Below are 22563 nucleotides of genomic sequence, written 5' to 3'. Positions count from 1 at the left end.
CGCTGCCAATTATGTTGCTCAAATGTATATGTTTCCAATGCTTAATGGAGCAAATTTCAAGCTGTGGAAAGAGAATGTGAAAATTGTTCTCGGCTGCATGGATCTCGACAATGCGTTAAGGACTGAGAAATCTACTTCCACTCAGGAAAATCCAAACACGGATAAAATTGAGAAGTGGGAACACTCAAATCGCATGTGTCTGATTATCATGAAACGTTCTGTTCCGGAGGCGTTTAGGGGCTCGATTGTTGAGACTACAGATGCCAAGTTGTTTCTGAAGGAACTCGAGCAATACTTTGCTCGAAATGAAAAGGCTGAAATTGGTCAAACCTTGTCCAAACTCATAAACATGAGGTATAAAGGAAAGGAAACATAAGGGAGTACATTATGGAAATGTCTAATCTTACTGGAAAACTAAAGGCATTAAAGTTAGAGGTTCCCTCTGAGTTGCTCATGTACTTAGTTATTATCTCTCTTCCTGCAAATCTGGACACATGAAGAAAGAGTGTCCCAAATACAAGGCATGGCGCGAGAAGAAGGGTATGACTCTCACTTTAGTTTGTTAGTACTGGTTCTGTGGCACAAGCATTTAGGTCATATCTCTAAACAGAGAATTCAGAGGCTTGTGACTGATGGAATTCTTGAACCCTTTGATCTGGATGATTTTGAGGTGTGCATTGAATGCATAAAGGGGAAACAGACAAACATAAGGAAAATAGGTTCCAACAGAGCTTCAAACGTCTTAGAATTGATTCATACGGATATTTGTGGACCATTTCCTATAGCCTCTTGGAATGGTCAACAATACTTTATCACATTCATAGATGACTATTCAAGATTTGGATACCTATATTTGATTAGAGAGAAGTCACAATCATTGGATGTGTTCAAAGAATTTAAAGCTGAAGTTGAACTTCAGTTAGGCAAGAAAATCAAGGTCATTAGATCTGGTCGTGGTGTTGAATACTATGGTAGATCTGATGGATCAGGTGAACAACGTCCAGGGCCCTTTGCGATCTTCCTAAAGGAGTGTGGAATCGTCCCGCAATACACAATGCCAGGTAAACCTAGCATGAATGGTGTTGCGGAAAGGCGAAACCGGACTCTTAAAGACATGGTGAGGAGTATGCTTAGTCATTCTTCATTGCCAGAATCACTTTGGGGAGAAGCACTAAAGACTACAGTTTATATCCTTAATAGGGTTCCCAACAAAGCAGTGACAAAAACCCCTTATGAGCTATGGATCAGAAAGAAACCTAGCATAAGGCATTTACACATTTGGGGTTGTCCAGCAGAAGCAAGGCCTTATAGGCCAAATGAAAGAAAGTTGGACTCAAGAACAATCAGTTGCTATTTTGTTGGATATGCTGAACGCTCTCGGGGCTTTAAGTTTTATAATCCCACTACAAGATCCTTTTTGGAGACGGGAAATGCCAGATTCCTTGAGGATGTTGAGTTTGGGGGGAAGATAAAATAAGGAATGTTGTCTTTGATGAGGAAGAAAATTATATTTCTCTTCCTAATATTGTCATCATTCAAGATGCAATTACGGAACAAGCAATTAATGATCAGGTCCCTGTTCATGACATTGTTATGGAACAGGCTTTGGTCCCTAACATTGTTTTGGGTCAAGACAATAATGAACCACCCCCTATGCCACCTATAGAACAAACTCAACAAACTCAAGAAGTGCAATTAAGGAGATCCACTAGAGAAAGGAGAAATGCAATTCCGGATGATTATATTGTGTTTCTTCAAGAGCATGAAAATATTTTAAGCTTGAAGGAAGATGATCCAATCAACTTCCAACAAGTCTTAGAAAGCTCTAATGCTTATAAATGGATTGATGCCATGAAAGATGAGATGAAATCTATGAAAGACAACGACATTTGGGATCTTATTGAGTTGCCTAAAGGTGCGAAATCCATTGGTTGTAAATGGATATTTGAAACCAAAAGGAATTCAAATGGCAACATCGAAAGATATAAGACACGTCTAGTTGCTAGAGGTTTCACTCAGAAAGAAGGCATAGACTATAAAGATACTTTCTCTCCGGTTTCTACAAAGGACTCTTTTAGGACAATAATGGCGCTTGTGGCTCACTTGGATTTGGAGCTACATCAGATGGACGTAAAGACAGCGTTTCTCAATGGTAACATTGATGAGACAATTTATATGGTGCAACCAGAAAACTTTGTATTGGGAGATTCAAAGTCTATGGTTTGCAAATTGAAAAAAAAAAATCCATTTATGGCCTTCAGCAAGCTTCTCGTCAATGGTACCACAAATTCCATCAGGTTATTATCTCCTATGGCTTTGAGGTGAACTTAGTGGAAGATTGTGTGTATCACAAGTTCAGTGGGAGTAAAATTCATATTCCTGGTACTATATGTTGATGATATCTTACTTGCCAGTATCGATATAGGCTTATTGCATGAAACCAAGAAACTTCTCACTAAAATTTTTGAGATGAAGGACCTTGGTGATGCATCTTTTGTCTTTAGGAATACAGATACTTCGAGATCACGCTCAAGGTATCCTACGGTTATCACAAAAGGCCTACATTGAAAAGATTTTGGATAGATTTGGCATGAAGGATTGTATGTCAAGAGATACGCCCATATCTAAGGGAGACAAGTTTAGTCTCGCCCAATGCCCTAAAGGTAAGCTTGAGATGATAGAAATGACAAAGGTACCTTATGCTTCGGCAGTAGGAAGCCTTGTGTATGCCCAGGTTTGTACTCGCCCTGATATAGCATTTATAGTGGGAGTGTTAGGAAGATACTTGAGCAATCCAGGAATGGATCATTGGAAAGCAGCCAAGAGGGTTATGCGGTATTTGAAGAGAACAAAAGATTATATGCTTACATATCGGAGGTCAGATCAATTAGAGATCGTCGGATATACTGACTCTGATTTTGCTGGATGCCAAGATAGTAAAAGATCCACGTCAGGTTATGTCTACTACATGTTGGCTGGAGGAGCTATTTCTTGGAAGAGTGTTAAACAGACACTCGTAGCTTCCTCTACTATGGCCGCTGAATTTGTAGCTTGTTTTGAGGCATCCAACCATGGGGTATGGCTGCGAAACTTTGTCACAGGGCTGCATATAGTGAGTGGTGTTGAAAGGCCACTGAAGATTTATTGTGACAACAGGTCAGCAGTGTTGTACTCCAACAACAACAGAAGCTCTTCAAAATCGAAGCACATCGATATAAAGTTTCTGGTTGTTAAAGAAAGAGTTCAGAGTGGTCAGATTTCCATAGAACACATAGGAACGAACTCCATGCTTGCGGATCCGCTTACTAAAGGCTTTGTGCCTAAGGTCTTTCACGATCATACTGCTCATATGGGTGTTGTTTTGTTCGATGACACTACGGTTTAGTGGGAGTTCTTTATGTTGGTGTTCTATGAAAATAAATAAATGAAATATTCTTATGTTTGTTTTCTGAAGAATAAAGAATTCAATGATATTTTCCCTCTGAATGTGTTATATTTTGTGCTTGTGTTTCTGCTTTGTGTATGCAGAAAATTTAGGATTGATCTCATAAAGATTAAAGTAGGACCAGTTGGAAATATGCATGGTAAGATCACATTGCATGTAATTTCCATGCCACTCATCCATACTTGATCTATGTCATTGAATATATTTGTGCGATGACAATGGAAGGTTTAGTTACGCTTGAAAGTGACAAAAGCCGCCATGATCTCATATTGATATAGGAGGTGGACTAGATTGTATCTAAGGAGGAATCTAAAGAAAAATAGCATACAGTTGCGCACTAAAGATATACGATATAATTATCTCAAGTTAATATGTGGCCCAAGTGGGAGATTGTTAGGAAATAATATTTTCTAATAATTATTGTGGGTCACATATTATATTAATAATTATATTGTGCTATTTATATATATTGGGTAAATTAAAGTGATCAGTTAAATATTTCCAAATAGATTCCTAAGTTAAGTGAGTATGGGCTGAATGAGTGGATACCGGTGTTGGGCCAACTAGGTATAATGTGAGCTTATTGGCCCAACAATAAAGATAAAAACACTATAAGGGTTATGGTCCCCAAGACGTCAAATGACAACCCTAGTTTCTCTTCCCCATCAAGAGAGAGACGGCACACTAAGGAATTTGGTTTTAGGGTGATTTGACTGAGGAAGACTACAAACCCCAAGAGACAAGATCAAAGTTATTCCGCTGCAATGGAGACAGGTATGCCTCCACCTTTATGTTCTTATTTCTTTATGATTTGGTATGATGGAGTTTGGCTTGTAGGTGATAGTTATCACCAAAATGTTTAGAGGAATTAAAAATTCCAACATAGCATTCTCCTCTGGACTAGAGTGGAGTTTGGGCAAACTTAATAAATATATAAATATATCCTTTACCTATTCAAATATATTCCAAAAGTAAAATTGTTGAGTTATTCATATCGAGTTGTATTAAATCATATAATAAGTTAATTATGTTAAATATCAAGAGTTTTGACATAAACAACTATTGGTGTGTAATAATATCGACCGAAAGTTGTTGAGCTGTCCGGTGGTGAAGAACCGAGTATAACTTGATATAGGAAAGCTCTATGACAATGGTACAGACGAAGGTCCTTGAGGAACTACCCTGACACTATAGGTATTAATATAAGGGGGTGGGAGAAGGTGATGCTTCTAAGTACTGGTTCAAGGAGTTAGTTCTTCAGTTGGATATAGTAACAACTCATGAATTTATCCAACCGTGCCCTCTTCTGTTATAGAAAAGGGGTATTTATAGGTGATTTCCTGCAATTAATGTGGTGGGACTTGCATTTGATGTGGATAAGTAGATGGAGGCCGGATGAGACTGCCTTCTTGCCATCAGTTGCGTTTTCCTTGATATGTGGTGCTATGCTGGCTGCGTTTTTGGGGGGAAGGGGTAGGATCATCACTTCGTGGAGGTAAAAATGACTTGTGGGGTTTTGAATATAGATCAAATTACTAGGCCTAAGTCATGGGTCAATGACTTAGAACTGGCCAGAATAGTTGTTATAAAGATTAGATGCATGTTCCAATGTTCGATACCATGGTCAAGCTTAAACTATTGTAATCCATTATTTTTATATCTAAAATCAGATAATAAATATTCTGTTATTCTAAAAAGAATTTCCAACAAAACTAAATAAGCTCATGAACAAAATCAAATCAAAGAAATTCGGACATTTTTTATTTGAGGAGGACTATTCTTACTATCAAAATCTTCTACTACCAACTCACTACCTATCTAATCACCATTGGATCAACATTTTCTCTTTCTTTAAAAACTTTTTAGCATTCTCTCTTTGATTTAATGGTGATTAGATAGGAAGTAAATTAGTAGTAAAAAAATTTGATAGTAAGAATATCCTTCCTCTTTTTATTTTTGCAAATATTATAACCTACCTACAAGTTTACAACAGTACAAGGTCACAGATATTATGAATGCTTGGATTCTAAAATTCTTTCAACAGGGTCACCGATCTCTTACATTTAACATCTAATTTTGTTCTCTAAAATTACAAATGCATTTATTTTAGTCATAAAAAACTATCATCAATCTTTTGATTATGTAAAATGTTATTTAATGACATTCTATATTATTAAAGGACTATTTTAATAATATTTTACATTATTAAGAGATTTCTTTTCTTGATACATACATTATTAAGAGATTAAATTACTGTAAGGATATGCATTGGAGTTTGAAGGGAAAAGGAAAGGTAGGAAGGGGATTTAAGGGGGATGGAAAGGAAGGAAGGAAGGGAAGAAAAATGAAAGGTATTCTTTTCCGTTGTTTGGAAGTTGAAAATACGATAAGGGAGAAGAATAAAGAGTTAATGAGATATGTTTACAATTTTACCATTTCTTTAAAAACTAATATGTTTGCTATATTTTACATACGAAATTAAATTTAAAATGTCTAAAAAAATATTAATGGAATTTTTATATTTAAAAAATTAATTCTCCCTCTAAAAAAAATATTTTCTCCTTCAGTGGCAAATAGGAGCTTGATTAAAAGAGGGAAAGCACCGACGTCGAGGACGGAACGAATGCGGGCATCGACATTGCAGGCAAAGTTGCCGAGTGTGGCGGCAGACTGGACAATCAGGTTGGAGCCGCAATCACAATGGGCATTAGCTTTGGTTAGAGTAGAGGCAACAGTAGGGATTGTGCTGCCCTTATTTAGGAGAGCTTCTTTGTCTGACAAGAGCACATAAGTAATTTGTTTATATTTTTCTTCTCAAACCTCTCGAATTGGGGAACTCTAATTTTAAGGGAGAAAAAAATACTAGAGGATTTTACATAGATTCCCTGTTCCCTTCTCCTATTTTTCAAAACTCGTGATATAAACAAAACCTTTCCCTTCCTTCATTTTCCTTCTAAATATTAACTCTCAAAAACACTCTTAAAAAATTTTAGAACCAAATTGATGAAACTTTATATTATTGATAGGCCTAAAATAATTATAAAAGTTTTTTCTTGTAGGGATTTCCCCATTCATTTGAATAAATTTAATTCCTTTCGTGTTATAAAACATAAAGATTTTTGCCATGAATCCCAAGTTATTTTGTCTAAAATTCGAACCATAGAACTTTTAACTCTAATAATCCGCTTTTCGACAGAGCTCACTTACAAGCTGTAGCGTCCCCCTTTAGGGTTATGATAAAAGTCTTGAAGTACCAAAATAATGGCACTTATGTCTTTATAGGACCAGAATAATATATTACTTTACATAAAACTGATAAACAAAAAAAAAAAAAAACTTCTTGTACAACAATAAATTATTATGCAAAAGAAAAAAAAACATCAAAAGTATTTATATAAATTGAAAATGATTATCCACCAAACAAACATTACAGTGACACAAGGCACAACTTTCTTCAATGCGACACACCCAAACACAAATTATAAAATTGATTGAGAATATAAAAAAACATTTAATACTTTCTTATTTAACTAATTAAAAGGATTATTAAGAAAATTTATTAAGACGACACACATTTATTCTATATTTCTATTCCACAATTACTTAACCTTCTTGTTGCTCGTCTTTGGCCACTTTAATGGAGGAACAACAAATCATGACACGTGACTTGTTCCTAAGCTTCTTCAAAGCCGAAAGCACTTTATCTGATTCAGTCTCAACATTTGAAAACTCACCCTTCTTTTGCTCTTCCTTGATCACCTCGTCGAGAATATTGGACTCAACCCCAACATCTGAACAGCAAATACAGAACGTCTTCTTGGAGAAAAACTTACCTTTCTTCCTCCTCCTCCCTTTCTCAACTATGGTGGGTGCATATTCCACTTCTATGATTGGTTCCTTTTTCTGTTTGAAGGGCTCGTCTGAAGGAATGATGTTATACTTATACTCATAACCTTTGTTCTTTGAATCCATGTGTTTCACAAAAAAGCTATTATAGGCCACCAAGGATCACTTGTTTCAATGGTTATTGTTTGTTTGATAGTAAGATTCAGAGTTACTTCTTTAAATAGTTGTGGATTCCTTGCTGGTTAAGAAATTAATGCGAGGATTGAACTACTTTTACGTTTATTATGTATGTAAATTTCAAGTCTCGTCATTTGACATTTTGATTAATTAATTATTGGTAACTTTGATGTACACATTTTGAATTCAAAATAAAAGAGTTGATTGTACTAAAATAAATAAATAAAATAAAATAAAAGAGTTGAATGTAAAAAAAAATAAAAATTAAAGAGTTGAACTTGAATTATATAAGAAGGTCCCGTGTTGAATGGGCACGCGGTAATATATAGATAATTCTGGATGATTAAGATTAGGGGTGAACGTGGACTGGGCTGAGTCAAGCTTTGTTCTGAAAAGTACAAGCTTATCTCAAAAATTTCAATTTGGGCTGGCCCAAGCATAGGACGATTCTAATTGTTTGCCTGACTTGATCCGTTTATAAAAAAATAAATGGTCTGACCTAACCTGTTAGTCTGTTAATTTTTAACTTTCAAGTATAACCATGAATCAATTTTATAAAATACTCAAATTATGTTGCTAAACCAAAGATCATAATTTCAACGTCCAAACAGAATCATGAAAAACTCATACAATCTGTATTTAAGTCAATTTCAAAAGCAAAATGCTCAAACTAAATAGCATATATTTCATCAGATCCAACAAACAAATTCATATTATGTAAATTAAAATAACTACATGAATCTAGCAAACACATCATGATGTTTGTAGTAAGTATAACATCTTCCAAAACCTTTTAATATATTCATATACACAATCTAACATGCTAAGATGTTGGTTCTTCCTACATAAGAAATAAAGTAAGATTTCTTTTAAAATATAATCGAATATAATTAAGTTATAAATAATTGCAATTGATTAAATTTATATCTTTTATTTTTTCTTCAAGTCATACTTATTATATTTTATTTTATTTAAAATAAATAGTATAATATAGGCCGCCCTGCAGGCTTATAGGTCAGCCTTTGTGAAAGTGAGCTTACAACCTTTTTATTAAACAAGCTTTTTCAAGGCTCAAACCCGACCTATTTTACGAAATATACTAGGTCAAGTCTGGCCTGACGTAGCCCGAGCTGTAAGCCCCTGTAGGTTGGTCCGGTCCAGTTTCACCCCTAATTAAGATCAACATGGAATCAGCATATGATAAGGGAATAAAAAAAATGCAAATGTCCCTAGGGGATTGATTTCGTGTAATGCTTCTATGGGTTTGAAGGATATAAAATGAGAAATATTTTTCTTATGTCGTAGGAAAATAATTATCTCACGTTGTAGAAATAAAATTATAAATGTGATTCATAGATAACAGGAGAGAGAAAAAAGAGTGGTAGGACTCATCATTTTTTGTGTGTATAGAAAAATTATTTCTTTTATGTAAAATGAGATAAATATAACCCTTATAAAATATTGAAAACGATAGGAGAAGCAAACCTATGGGCTTTCAGACTTATTCATGTTCAATTTGAGTTGATTGCTTATTTTTCAACAGCCACCGCCGGTGACAGCATCACCCATTCTCGACACCTTGTTCAGTTTCATCTCTCTGTCTTGATTATCCGTTTTGTCATCTTTGTTTTTTGTTATTATTTTATTAAAAAAAAGCAATACATTTTTTTTAATATAAAAAATTTAAATGAGGTTAGACATCAGTATCCTACTAAGATTAGGAAAGACCCTCTAACTTCTATGAAATTTTTTGGAAGAGATTACGTATCATTTATCAACAAAGTTCTTAACATTCACCAACGGAGTTTGAACCCACATTTTTATATGATATGGACCAACCCTTAACTAATTGTGTCCAGCAAAAGCAATACATTTCTGAATGTATAATTGTTGACCTGTCAATAATTAAAAAAAAAATCATATTATGTAATCTTTATGTTCCAAGTGACACATCACAATTGCATTAAAAGATACTATAATGTGTATATTGTAGTAATAATAATAATAATAATAATAATTATAATTATAACAATTTCCAGTCTAAAAAAAACTAGTACATTGAAATAATATTTGAAAATATTTTAAATTTTTATCAAAGCTAATTAAAATAAAAATAAAATATGATCGATATTGTATTTATAATCAATATAAAATATAATTAATTTGATTTGGTTAAATTTAATTTCAATTAGAAATAAAATTTTATGTTGTTACCAAAAAAAAATTATGTTTGAGAGTCATTGTAAAAAGTATAAATTAAACTGATTTGGAAACAAATTAACAATTTATAATTAAGTACTTAAAAAGTAACAACTAATTAATAAAAAAATAAATAAGTAGTAATTAGATTGTCTATAACGCACCTAATTAAAAACATGGATTTAGCTTACCAAAAAAAAAATATGGATTTACAAGTAAAGGTCCAAGGTAATATGGTCCAGCCCAATTATAAAAACTTTTTATATCTTATCTTTGTAAATAAAGTCAAAAGAAGAAGAAGGGGGAAAAAAAACCTAAGACATAGCAAACGCAAAGCACAGTGTATTTATACAGGAGATTAGATAGGATTGGGAACAGCCATTAGCTCCACCGCTTTCATGTTCCATTTTTGTGGCAGCATTATCCACTTCAACCAGAATGCTCCACTTCAACTCTGTGTAATCTCTCTCTCTCTCTCTCTCTGTGTGTGTGTGTGTATTTTAATTGGCTTTAACATTACATCTTTGTTGTTTTAACAAAGAAATTGTGATGACATGGTAGCCAGTATGAATGACATGAAAAATGCTACGTTTCTTTAGTTATATGCATGATAAATTTAATTCTTCATGGGCATGTGGGTAGTTTGATAATTTATGCATAAGTGGACAGGTTTATCAGTTTGCTTTGTGTCTTGAACTTTATCTAATCAAGATTTTCACTTGAATTTCTGCCAGTGTCAGAGGAATGTATGTTCCACTTTCTTCTCCCTTAACTCATATTTCTAACACTGATTCATGGCCACTCTTGAGCAATGTGGTAGATTGCACTTGCACATTTTGCCCTCCAACAACCCTACAAGTGCTTCCTCAAGTGTCTATGTTGAAGACTTCATTCCCCAAATTAAAATTTGTTTGTTCCTCCCAAAGGGTTCTCCCCATTGAAGAGCTAGCAATAAATGTTGATGATGGAGAAGCATCTGTTGCTGAAGAGTACAATCAATCAAAAGTTAGCGATAATTCTTCTGATTATTTGAACAATGGGAATGGAATTGTACGCCATAGTGGTTCTCTTAAATCTCTCAGTAAAAAGGCTCTCAAGGAAAGGATTAGAAGAATGAAAATAGGATTAGCAAACAAAGGAAGAGTACCATGGAACAAAGGAAAGAAACACACTGCAGGTAGTTTACATTTATAGTTAACATTGATATACCTTATAGTTGAGGGCGAGCCTAGAAGCAACGGTAAGGTTATTCAGTGTGACCGGAAGGTCACGGGTTCGAGTCTGAGAAACAGTCTCTTTGCAAAAATGCAAAGGTGAGGGTGCGACAATTGACCCTCATTCCTACCCTCGCAAGTCGGGAAGTCTTGTGCACTAGGTTTGCCCTTTATTGATATACCTTATGGTTGGCTAATTTTGTATAAGTGATTCTGCACACAATGCAGAGACCTGCGAGCTAATCAAGCGAAGAACATCAGAGGCTTTGATGGACCCCAAGGTGAAGTCAAGTAAGAGTCATTCAGTTTTTGGAGTGTTCCTCCTTTTATGTGTTCACATGACATGCCTTTTTATTCCAATGATTTAATTGTTTAGGATACTAGAAGACTATTTTGGTTCTGAGTTCCTTCCTATCCTTATTATAAGTATTCAAATGCTAGTTGCCTTAAAAAAGAATAATTTTCTGTTGCTAGGTAGTTCCATTCTCTTCATTCACCTATTAATTTGTATTCACTTTTTCCTCATTTCTCCGTGACAAATTTTCAGGTGAGGAAGAAGATGGCTGAACATCCCCGTCCTCATAGGTAAACATTTCTGTCATACTGTTTTTCTATATGTCTCCTCAAAACAGAATGTAATCTTATTCCATGGAAAAGTATAGTTTATGAATGGTGAAACAAAATATCAAGGTTCAGGGGATAATGTCATGTCTGTTCTTGGACTCCTGGGTGTTCATAATTTAGAAATACTTCACAAAAAACAGTATTAGTGTGTGTAACTACTTCTTTGTTAATACAGAAAATAAGGGGGGGGGGGTGTAAAGATATTGAAAAGAAGTTTTTGTATATAGATATTGAATAAATTACATGAGTGAGTATTTATACAAGAAAGAATCGCTAAGAATGACTAAGCGATGACTAATCAATCCTATCACAATCCTAATCACAATCAATTCTAATCAATCACAATTAATCCTAATCAATCATAATCAATCCTAATTAATAGGAAATAAAAACGGAAACATGTTTGAATTCTAATTTTCTACACTCCCCCTCAAGTTGGGAGGTAAATATTGATCATTCCCAACTTGCCAATCAAGTCTTCGAATGCTGGATGGTGTAGGCCCTTGGTAAGGACATCTGCCGTTTGCTCTTTGGTTGGAACATATATCAAATGCACACTTCCATCATCTAATTTTTCTTTGATGAAGTGACGATCAACTTCCACGTGCTTTGTTCGATCATGATGCACAGGATTTTGAGCAATGCTAACAGCTGCCTTGTTGTCACAATATAGTTTTATTGGTAGGGAATATGAAATCTTCAACTCTTGAAGAAGTCTTCTCAACCAGATTCCTTCACAAACTCCATGAGCTAAAGCTCGAAATTCTGCTTCAGCACTACTTCTTGCAACCACTGTTTGCTTTTTGCTTCTCCAAGTAACAAGATTTCCCCACACATAGGTGCAATAGCCTGAGGTAGATCTTCTGTCTACTGATGAGCCTGCCCAATCTGCATCAGTGTAGATTTCAATTGTCCTTTTATACCCCTTTTTAAAGAATAATCCTCTTCCTGGAGTATTCTTGAGGTATCTAAGCACCCTATAGACTGCACTAAGATGCTTCTCCTTGGGTGAGTGCATGAATTGACTAATCATACTCACCGCAAAGGCAATGTCAGGACGCATATGAGATAAGTAGATTAGTTTACCAACCAATCGCTGATATTGTTCTTTATCCACCTCATTCCCATCTTCAATACCTAACTTGGTATTAGGTTCCACAGGTGTCTCAGCAGGTTTACACCCTAACATTCCTGTTTCCAACAAAAGATCTAGAACATATTTCTTTTGTGTTAGAGTGATGCCTGTTTTGCTCCTAGCAACTTCCATACCAAGGAAATATTTGAGAGTGCCAAGGTCTTTGAGTTCAAATTGAGCTGCTAGAAATTTCTTCAAGGTGTTCAATTCCTCAATATCATCACCTGTAAGAATTATATCATCTACATATACAATAAGAATAGCAATTTTACCATCCTTAGAGTGTTTGTGGAAGAGAGTATGATCAGTCTGTGCTTGAATGAAGCCTCTTCTTTTGACTGCTTGTGTGAATTTGTCGAACCATTCTCTGGGAGACTGTTTCAATCCATATAGAGACTTTTTTAGTTTACACACTGATCCATTTCCCTTTTCAAAACCAGGTGGAGGATCCATATAGACTTCTTCATGTAAGTCACCATTTAGGAATGCATTCTTCACATCTAACTGTTGCAGAGGCCAATCTAGATTGGCAGCAAGAGATAAGAGAACTCGGATGGTATTGACTTTAGCAACCGGAGCAAAAGTCTCATGATAATCTATCCAATGAGTCTGAGTGAAACCCTTTGCAACCAATCTTGCCTTGTATCTGTTGATGCTATTATCTGCATTGAATTTTATTGTAAACACCCATTTGCATCCTACTGCCTTTTTTCCTTAGGGTAGGGTCACTATCTCCCAAGTTCCATTTCTTTCTAAAGCATTCATTTCTTCAAAGACAGCATCCCTCCATTTTTTATCATTGAGAGCCTCATGTATATTTCTCGGTATCTTTGTACTATCCAACATAGTATTGAAAGCACGAAACCCTGGGGACAACTTTCCATATGAAATATGATTAGAAATAGGATGAGTAGTACAAGATCGAGTACCTTTTCTGAGAGCAATGGGCAAGTGTAGATCATTTTCACCATGACACTCAAGTATTGGGTTGCTGGAACTAGAACATGGTTTAGAATCCTGGCATTGTAGAGGCTCTGGGTTATTCACACTTTGAGGAGGCTTTCGCCTGCTATAAACTTGTCCCCATTTTGAGGAGGCTCCTGATGGTGAGGATTCTGTAGCTCCCCCTGTTTCCAAAAGTAGAGGTAATACTGTGGCATTAATAGGTTCCCATGACTGATCTTCATCTACTCCTATAGACTCCCCCTGTAGAGAAGTCGAGGGGAAGAAAGGGTCATTCTCAGAAAAAGTGACATCCATAGAGACAAAGACCTTACGAAGAGAGGGTGAATAACACTTATAGCCACGTTGAGTAGGAGAATAACCAATAAAGACACACTGGAGAGACTTAGGATCAAGCTTAGACCGTTGATGGGAGGGAATATGGACAAATACAACACAACCAAATAACTTGAGAGGTAAGGAGGAGACACCTCGGAAGGAAGGGAAGATACGAACAAGACTAGAAAGAGGAGACTGAAATTTCAGAATGCGAGATGGCATTCGATTTATCAGATACGAGGCAGTGAGAACTGCCTCTCCCCAAAGATATTTAGGAACACTCGTGGTAAACATAAGAGCCCGAGCAACTTCAAGGAGATGTCGGTTTTTTCTTTCCGCAACTCCGTTTTGTTGGGGTGTGTCAGGACACGAGCTTTGGTGAAGGATGCCATGTTGGGAAAGATATTCTCCAAGAATAGAGTTAAAATACTCTTTGCCATTATCTGTACGAAGAATTTGTATAGCAACTTGGAATTGGGTTTGAACCATGGCATGAAATTTTTTAAACACGGATGCAGCATCGGACTTATCCTTTAGAAGATACACCCAACAAACTCGAGAATGGTCATCAATGAAGGTAATGAACCATCGAGTACCTGAAATATTTTTAACACGGGCTGGACCCCATATGTCGCTATGAATTAAGGAAAATGGGGAAGAGTCATGGTGAACTTTAGAAGGATAATGAGCACGAGTATGCTTGGCAAGTTGACAAATATCACAAGAAAACAAACTTGGACTTTTATTAATAAATAAGTTTGGCAACAACTTCTGAAGATAAATAAAATTTGGATGGCCTAGCCTACGATGCCACAGCATAACATCATTACATGAATCAAAAGGAAACATAGAGTTTTTTTCTACGAAAACAGCTTCATGAGTCACATCCTCCTCAAAGTAGTAAAGTCCACCATCCTCTCTAGCACTGCCAATCATCCTCTCCGAGTCCTGTTCTTGAAAAACACAAACCATGTGGAAAGAATTTAGCAAAGCAATGCAACTCAGAGGTGAGCTTGCTAATGGAAATGAGATTACAAGTCAGAGAAGGAACATAAAGAACTGATGTCAAAGTAATCAGCTCAGAAAGTTTAATGGTTCCGTGTCCCGCAATCTGGGAAAAACTGCCATCGGCGATCTTGACCCGAGAAGGTTCAGAATATGGAGTGTATGAACAAAACAAGCCAAGATTACCTGTCATATGATCAGAGGCTCCAGAATCAAGGATCCAATGATTTTGACTATCAACATGGAAAGTTGTACCTTGCTGGACCACATGACTAGTGGCCTTAGGAGGTTGCTCGTGGTAATAAAAAGAGTGTTTTGAGGAAGCCATGAATAAAAAGAGAAGGGTTGACCGTTGATGAAAAATCAAGTTTTGTAAACTTTTGATCTGACCTCTGGAACAGGAAGGGGAGAAGCTGGCGAGAAGGTCTGTGCAAGTCGCGACGGAAAAAAAAACGTCTGGAAGGCGGCGCGTGGTGGCGCGTGCAGCGGCTGACGGCGATGGGTCCAGCGGCGGTCGACTCGTCAGATCCTTCTGAGTCGAATGGTCACCTCACTTTTTTGATCGGAGGTCAGTAAACAAGGTTTCTGTGTTGGACAGATTCAAGGCGGTGTTTAGGAGGTGTTTGACGGTGATGGAAGTGTTTGGATGGTTATTTCAGATTTGAATTAGGGTAGGAACGAACCCGCTCTGATACCATATTGAAAAGAAGTTTTTGTATATAGATATTGAATAAATTACATGAGTGAGTATTTATACAAGAAAGAATCGCTAAGAATGACTAAGCGATGACTAATCAATCCTATCACAATCCTAATCAATCACAATTAATCCTAATCAATCATAATCAATCATAATCAATCCTAATTAATAGGAAATAAAAACGGAAACATGTTTGAATTCTAATTTTCTACAAAAGAGTTGGGTTTAGACTGTAGATTTACATGTGGAAGTTCCTACTGTACATAATTATGGTGGAATAACATAGGCATTAAGGTTGTATAAATGGCACAGAATTGTTTCTTTCTTGGCATTGAGAAACAAAATGCAATAGGAACTACTCCTTAGATTAATGGTCTATTTTAGGATATTACATCTGAATTTGTTAGTTATTGCTGCTTGTCTTGTCTGACTAGATGATATATATATAGGCTCATTTGTCTAACAACATGCCATTCTACATTTTTACTCTAATTGTTGTCATACTAATATCTTGCTATTTTTTTATAACTACAAAATTTCTGTGAATTATTTAAGTTGTTTGATGTTTTTCTGGAGCCAATTTATTAAAGTGATAAATTATATAAAGGAAAATTGTTCTAATATTACATTTGGAGCAAGATATTGATCATACTGACACCACCTGAAAGCTACTCTAAAGTATATTTTGTACTCATTGGTTATAGTGTTTGACAAAAATTTTATGTTGTCTTGAATCTTGATCTTTGTGCACAAACATTGAATGAATGTAGCCAGTGACAATGCATTCTCTAATCTTTATCAAGTATAACCTTCCTGCAGTGATCAAATCAAGGCAAAAATAAGTTGTTCGGTGAGACGTGTTTGGCAAGAGCGGTTGAAGTCAAAGCAGTTAGGGGAGCAATTTTTCCTTTCATGGGAACAAAGCATAGCTAATGCAGCCAAGAAAGGAGGAAGTGGTCAGGAAGAGCTAGATTGGGATAGCTACAATAAGTTAAAACAACAATTGGAACTCCACCAACTTATGCTGGCTGAGGAAAAGGAAAAAGAAAAGCTGATGGCAATTGCTGAAGCAAAGAAATTCATTCAGTCATGGAGTGCGAGCATAGCAGAAGTAGCTAAGAAAGGAGGGAGTGGAGAAGAAGAACTAGAATGGGATAGCTATGTAAAGATACAACAGGAAATGTTTCTCCTCTATCAGCTTCAGCGTCTTACAGAGAAGGAAAAAGCAAAAGATATGGCAAGGGTAAAAGCGGAGAAAGAAGCACGGATAAAAGCAATAAAAAAGGTAATGCTCACTCAAAAGAGAAAAGATCGTCAAGGGAGGACTAAAGCAAGTGGGAATATAAAGAGTCAGCTGCATAGAAAAGCAAAAGAAGGCAAAGATGCCTTGGAAGTTTCTCAAGAGTTCAAACTTTGCAATAATTCAACTAAGGTAGGCATTTATAGTTTCCTGATTTATTGGCTATTTATAAATGCAAATGATGAATCAATTAGGAACAAGAGTAGCATACCTATTGACAGGCAATTAAATTTAAATATTATGCTAAACTGTGCAATCCTAGTTCATTTGAAAGATAGAGGAGAATGCTGCACAAAGTTATTTCTGTTGTAGTATAGCAATGGGAAGGTCAATTGTTAAATCCAGTAACTAATTGGTTGTTTTGTCAGTTGAAAACATTTACGCTCTTGGTTATCCTGTGATAGTTTGGGTTTAGACCAAGAAGGGAAACAAGCTGAGTAAACTAGCATTTATCTCAGGAATATGCCATTCCCAAAGTAGCATTGAAATTGCCCTTTTTAAGAGTGGTTTATAGTTCTTATAAGCATCAATCCAGTTTAGCTGTGTAGTATGACCTTAATTCTTACATTCATTCCAATATGATGTGCCCAACCCCCTTTTTTGTTATATTTTTATTTATGCCACTTTGCTTCTAAGATGGGTATGTTTGTCCTGTCTTTAGGTTCACATAAGTAACAACATCAACGATGAAGTAGCTAGAGAAGGAGAAGTTTTTCATTCCATTTTTCCAACCTACAGTAAGTTGGATTTAGAGCTTATCAAGAGAGAAAAAATGCAGAAAGAAGAATCACTTGCAGATCAGATCCAAGCTGCTAGACTCAAAAAAGGCAAACTCCACTGATAAGAAATCTTCTTCATATTCTGATTACTCCTTTACTTGGATGTTTATATACTTATTCTAGTTTCTATGTTGTAACAAATAGTTATTGAGTTGTATGTAGAACAAGGTAACCACTATTGGTATTTTGTTGGTAGTACAATAGGAAACTGGTCTGAATATTTAATCTCATGATATCCATACTCTTACTTGGCTTTGGATTGCAGCACCTTTGCTCATATTCCTTTTACTCTATTTCTTTGTGAAGAAAAACACTACTGTCACTTTTTATTCCTCTCTTTCTCTCAATTTATTAGGTGGATCCTTTTTTTTTCTCCCTTTGACGTGCAGTAATGATACAACAGCCTCAGTGAGAAATTAAATAAAAGGCAGAATAAAATTAACTGCATTTCAACCAGGGGTTGATGATATAGAACGTGAAGTGACTTTTTGGCAGCAGGAGAAATCATAGCATTGCTTCACTCATGGAAATTTTGTATAATGTCTCTATACTGCATTGGGAAAGTTTAGTCAATACCATTTATTATTGAAAGATTGAGTTGCAACTGAACTAAAACATTACTTACAGGCACTATGGATGAAGAGTTGTATCCCTTCTGCAAAACTCCCCACATTGTGTATGATATTCTTTTTTTCCCAATAATGTTTGCGTAGAGTGCGAAACTTGGAGCAGTGATAAAGTTGCTCTTTGTGATCTCGAATTTAAAATCAGCCTGGGTTTGCCTTTAATGTTGATTGCTCATAAGGGATAAATCATATAACACCCATAATTATCATTACCTTTTCATTTATGACTTTCTTTCAGAGTCTCTAAACCCAAGCACTTGAGTCATACACAGCACAAACCAAGTAGAATTATTATTCCAATTGTTGCGCACGCTCCTGGTATTCCTTTAATTGAACAAAAAAAATTTCAGCAACAAGTCCCAGCTTGTACTAGTGGGCATGTACATGTACCACTGTCTTTTCAATCTTGTACTAGTGGTCATGTAACTTCATTAATTCGACTCTTGTAACTTTTCAATTAACCTTATAACTTTCCTATGATTCTATAACTTCCAAGATAAAGCCTATAATATATTATGTAAGTTTCAATTAAGATAAATTTATCATATAACAACTTTGAGATAAAATCTGTTACTTAGTACCATACTTATTTTTAAGAGGAAGCATCATGAAGGTGAACCTTTATAATGCATCTTCAAACACCATCAAACCAAAATCTTTCTCTTAGTCGACTTTAAAGAAGAAACTTATAATAAATGTTGACATCTATGAAGACTGAAAACAGCTTCCATCATACCTATGGATTAACCATTGAGCTTTTGTTTAGCCAGATATGGATTTGGGAATAAATTCTTGCCATAATATTCGCACCCTGGGTTGAAGTCAATACTTTGAACCAAGTTACTCACTCACTGCTCAATAACCAGAGTAAATCATAATTTAGTCTTTAAAATATTTTTGAAAGGTCAATTTGATCGTCAAAAAGTTAATAACATCGGATTGGTCATTAAAAGAATTTTAGTCATAGCTTAAAATCAATTTGGTTCTGATAAATATTAACTTGCAGAGTATTTTTAATGTTAAAAACTTATCAAGACTAAATTAGCTAATAACCTTTTATGGATTAAATTCCGTTCCAATTAAAATAAATATTTTCTTCTTTGAAAATTTCCCAAAAAGAAAAAAGTGAATAAAGAAAGAAAATGTGATTGTTGTTGTAAAACATACATGTTTTACATGGTGGATGACTACCTTCATTGCTTTGTATAAGGGGATAAGTTAAATGAAAATCGCGAAATATAAGGTATGATTTTTCAATTATATATTATTGAAGAATTATTCTCTAGCTATGGATACAACTACTTTTGTATATTTGATTAGTTTGACGGTCTTTGAAAGCTTTGACACACGTCTAATAAATGTAGAGACAATATTCATAATGGATCACTAAATAATGACATATACATATGAAAATCTTTGAAGGATTCCAAAGGCACTTATGGTTATTATTATTATTTAATTATATGAATCATTTGATAGTGACATATAAGTCCTAAAAGGATAAAAAATGCCTGAAGCATAAAAATCAAAACCTCTAGAGTTGTTATAAGATTTAAAATATCTTTGTATAGACTTAAACAATATGAACGATCATGGGACAATCATCTTAGTGAATATTTATAAATAACTCCATCAATCCATATGTTTTTATTAAAATATCGATATATGAATTTATGATTATTGAGGTGTATGTTGATGATTTAAATATTATTGAAACTCTTGAAGAGCTTCAGAAAACTACAAAATATTGATAGGATGATTTTGAATGAAACATCTTGAAATAACTAAATTTTGTCTCAACTTGCAAATCAAGCATTTATCTAATGAATTGTTTATTCATCAATCAAATTATATAGAGAAGATATTAAAATATTTTAACATCGACATAACTCATCATTTCAGTTCAATCATGTGTGAAACCAATGCGCTTAAAATGAAGAGTTCACTTATGCAAGAATTTTGATGATAACAAACAAGCATAGAAGCAACGTTAAAGATAATACAACTCGCAACAATCAAAAGTTCAAGGAAGCAATTCAAACAAGACAACAAGAGCAAATCATTCAACACACAAGATCAAGATTGAAACATGCTCTTGAGAGCTTATATCTAAATGTAAAGGTAATTGATTAATGATGCATAAATGAGCTCAAAGGATATTTAACTCTATGCATGCATTATCCATGTCATCAATCACTTAAAAGCTTTAATTATTATGAAAAAGACCCTTGACATATTTCGTAACCTCAAAACATTCTGTACAAGTCAAGGAAATACATTAAAAGTGATTAGAGACTAAAATGTATGCTTTACAACTCATAAAACTGCATAATTGATGTTCTGTCAAGATAGTATTTGAATACTCTCTTGACTGTATTCGAATACTTGTGCTGAGAACAAAGTATTCGAATACCTTAAGAAAAGTATTCGAATACCAGTTGAAGTATTTGAATACCTCACGAATAGTATTCGAATACTTACTAGACAGTAAGCAGTATAACGGCTATAAATGGCTAGTTTTGCGAAAATGAGTGTGCAAAGGGTAATGGGGGCTCTCTATAAATGGTGATCACTGTTCCCCTTGATGGGACATCTATCAAAATCACAATTCTTGCTTTATTTCACATCATTTGCTTACTTTCCATCATCTTGATCATAAATCAACTTTGAGCTTTATTCTTGTGTAATTGATCAATACCTATAAACTTCAACTTGTATAATCTGTACTTCAAGAGTACAAATCCTTTTCTAAATACTCTCATTTTGTTCATTTGTGTTGAGGGTAGTGAGACCTTAGTGAAAGAAGTTGCTCATAACCTAAGCAAGTGAGTGGAAGTGTAAAGGTTTCAAGAATCTATATTCTTGAAGGTTGTAGTGGTTTGTCAAGCACCCTTGAAGCTTGATAATTAGTGGAAAGTTGAACGGGCGATTTCAATCTAGACGTAGGTCACGGTGGTGGTGACCGAACCAGGATATATAATGTTTGCAATCTCTCTAACTCTTTATCTCTTTACATTAGCATTATTTGATTACTTGAACTTATTTATATCTCCACATTACATACTATTTGCTTGTATTAAGTTCTATTCTCTAAGCTTTGCTTGTGCCAAATTATATTAACTCAAGAAAATCGCTTTCAAGAAAGAAAGTGAGGCATTTTGTGAAAATATTTTTAAAACTCAATTCACCCCCCTCTTGAGTTTGAGGCCACTTGTTCAACATCATGGTTGTTTAATCTCTTAAAAGTGAGAAAGATACTTTCTGTTCTCAAAAATATTATGAAGAATTCCTTGGTCCTAAAGTACCATAACTAAATGCAATTAGGGCTTGAATTTTTCTTGCCAATAATATGTCACCTGATATAACACTTTTGGTAAAAGTGCTAACAAGGAATAACGTTACTCCAATGCGAAGAAATTGAAATGGAATAAAATATATATTTCATTATCTTTGGGGAATGTAACATCCCCGTCTCGAGCCGGTTCAATTAACATACATATGATACAAACATAAACAGCGGAAGACTTAGCTTTCGAAAATACGAGCTAACTTTTTTTTTTTTTACTTCTAATTATTCTTAATTCACATGATATCTCGCATTGCATACTTCTCCTAATTTAATTCGTATTTGAGGAAGACGAAAATCGGGCAGAGTAACCCCTGTAAATTGGACAACTGGGGATTTTCCAATCCCACTCTCAAATATTCCTGATATACAGTCTATACCATATATAATTTCAGAAATACCAGATATCTATAAAGGACTCTATACCCATCCATGGACGCATGCATAACTTGGCTCCGTGCCACTATGTCTAACAACATGCAAATCCAACATGTAAGCATATAACTGAATAGTACATCGGAATATAAACATGCCTGAATACATAATTGTACATGCATCAAAACAGAAAACATGTACAAACTATATAAGGCCATATACAAAATAAAGGATCAGAGATCATGATCCACAAAATAATGGAATACGAAATAACATAAATAATAGATAGTAGCGTCCGGCCACCCAGAACTCCATATCCTCATACTAGTACCTCTAGCCACGGGTAGTGTCCTTGTCCCATGAGGGCTCTTCAATTAACTGTGTTCCTGAAATCATATCCCCAAACGGGGTTAGAGACGAATCTCTAGTAAGCTCTAGGTTTATAGAGAACACTCCATACCCTGGGCTCACTTCCTGCATGACAGTCAGATACATAATATACAAAACATCA

The 22563-nt window shown here is 35.0% G+C and overlaps 2 protein-coding genes across 3 annotated transcripts; both read left to right on the top strand.

The window, feature by feature from the left end:
• The first annotated feature begins 22 nt into the window (after positions 1-22).
• Positions 23-376, top strand: LOC133292895 (uncharacterized). The gene has a single exon (XM_061491382.1). The coding sequence runs from the start codon at positions 23-25 to the stop codon at positions 374-376; it is 354 nt and encodes a 117-aa protein (XP_061347366.1).
• A 9611-nt stretch (positions 377-9987) lies between these two features.
• Positions 9988-17941, top strand: LOC133292896 (uncharacterized). Of its 2 annotated transcripts, none has more exons than XM_061491383.1 (6): positions 9988-10125; positions 10402-10844; positions 11110-11162; positions 11429-11466; positions 16446-17058; positions 17588-17941. In XM_061491383.1, exons 1-6 carry the CDS (start codon positions 10106-10108, stop codon positions 17765-17767), a joined length of 1347 nt encoding a protein of 448 aa, XP_061347367.1. In that variant the 5' UTR covers positions 9988-10105; the 3' UTR covers positions 17768-17941. The 2 variants fall into 2 exon arrangements, with proteins under 2 accessions (XP_061347367.1, XP_061347368.1); XM_061491384.1 differs by having other exon boundaries at positions 10041-10125; positions 10477-10844.
• Positions 17942-22563: the final 4622 nt, after the last annotated feature.

This window comes from Gastrolobium bilobum, unplaced genomic scaffold (genome assembly GCF_033153095.1).
Source record: "Gastrolobium bilobum isolate Gb01-03AN ecotype WA unplaced genomic scaffold, APGP_CSIRO_Gbil_v1 utg68701, whole genome shotgun sequence".
Taxonomy (NCBI): Eukaryota; Viridiplantae; Streptophyta; class Magnoliopsida; order Fabales; family Fabaceae; genus Gastrolobium; species Gastrolobium bilobum.
This window is presented reverse-complemented; position numbering and strand designations above follow the sequence as displayed.

Bases quoted from the DNA above. Each gene is read 5' to 3' on its own strand.
- LOC133292896 (XM_061491383.1), top strand. From the start codon at position 10,106: ATGCTCCACTTCAACTCTGT. The intron at 10,845-11,109 runs GTAGTTTACATT...CACACAATGCAG, and splicing joins AGGAAAGAAACACACTGCAG to AGACCTGCGAGCTAATCAAG. The intron at 11,163-11,428 runs GTGAAGTCAAGT...ACAAATTTTCAG, and splicing joins AGGCTTTGATGGACCCCAAG to GTGAGGAAGAAGATGGCTGA.
- LOC133292895 (XM_061491382.1), top strand. From the start codon at position 23: ATGTATATGTTTCCAATGCTTAATGGAGCAAATTTCAAGCTGTGGAAA.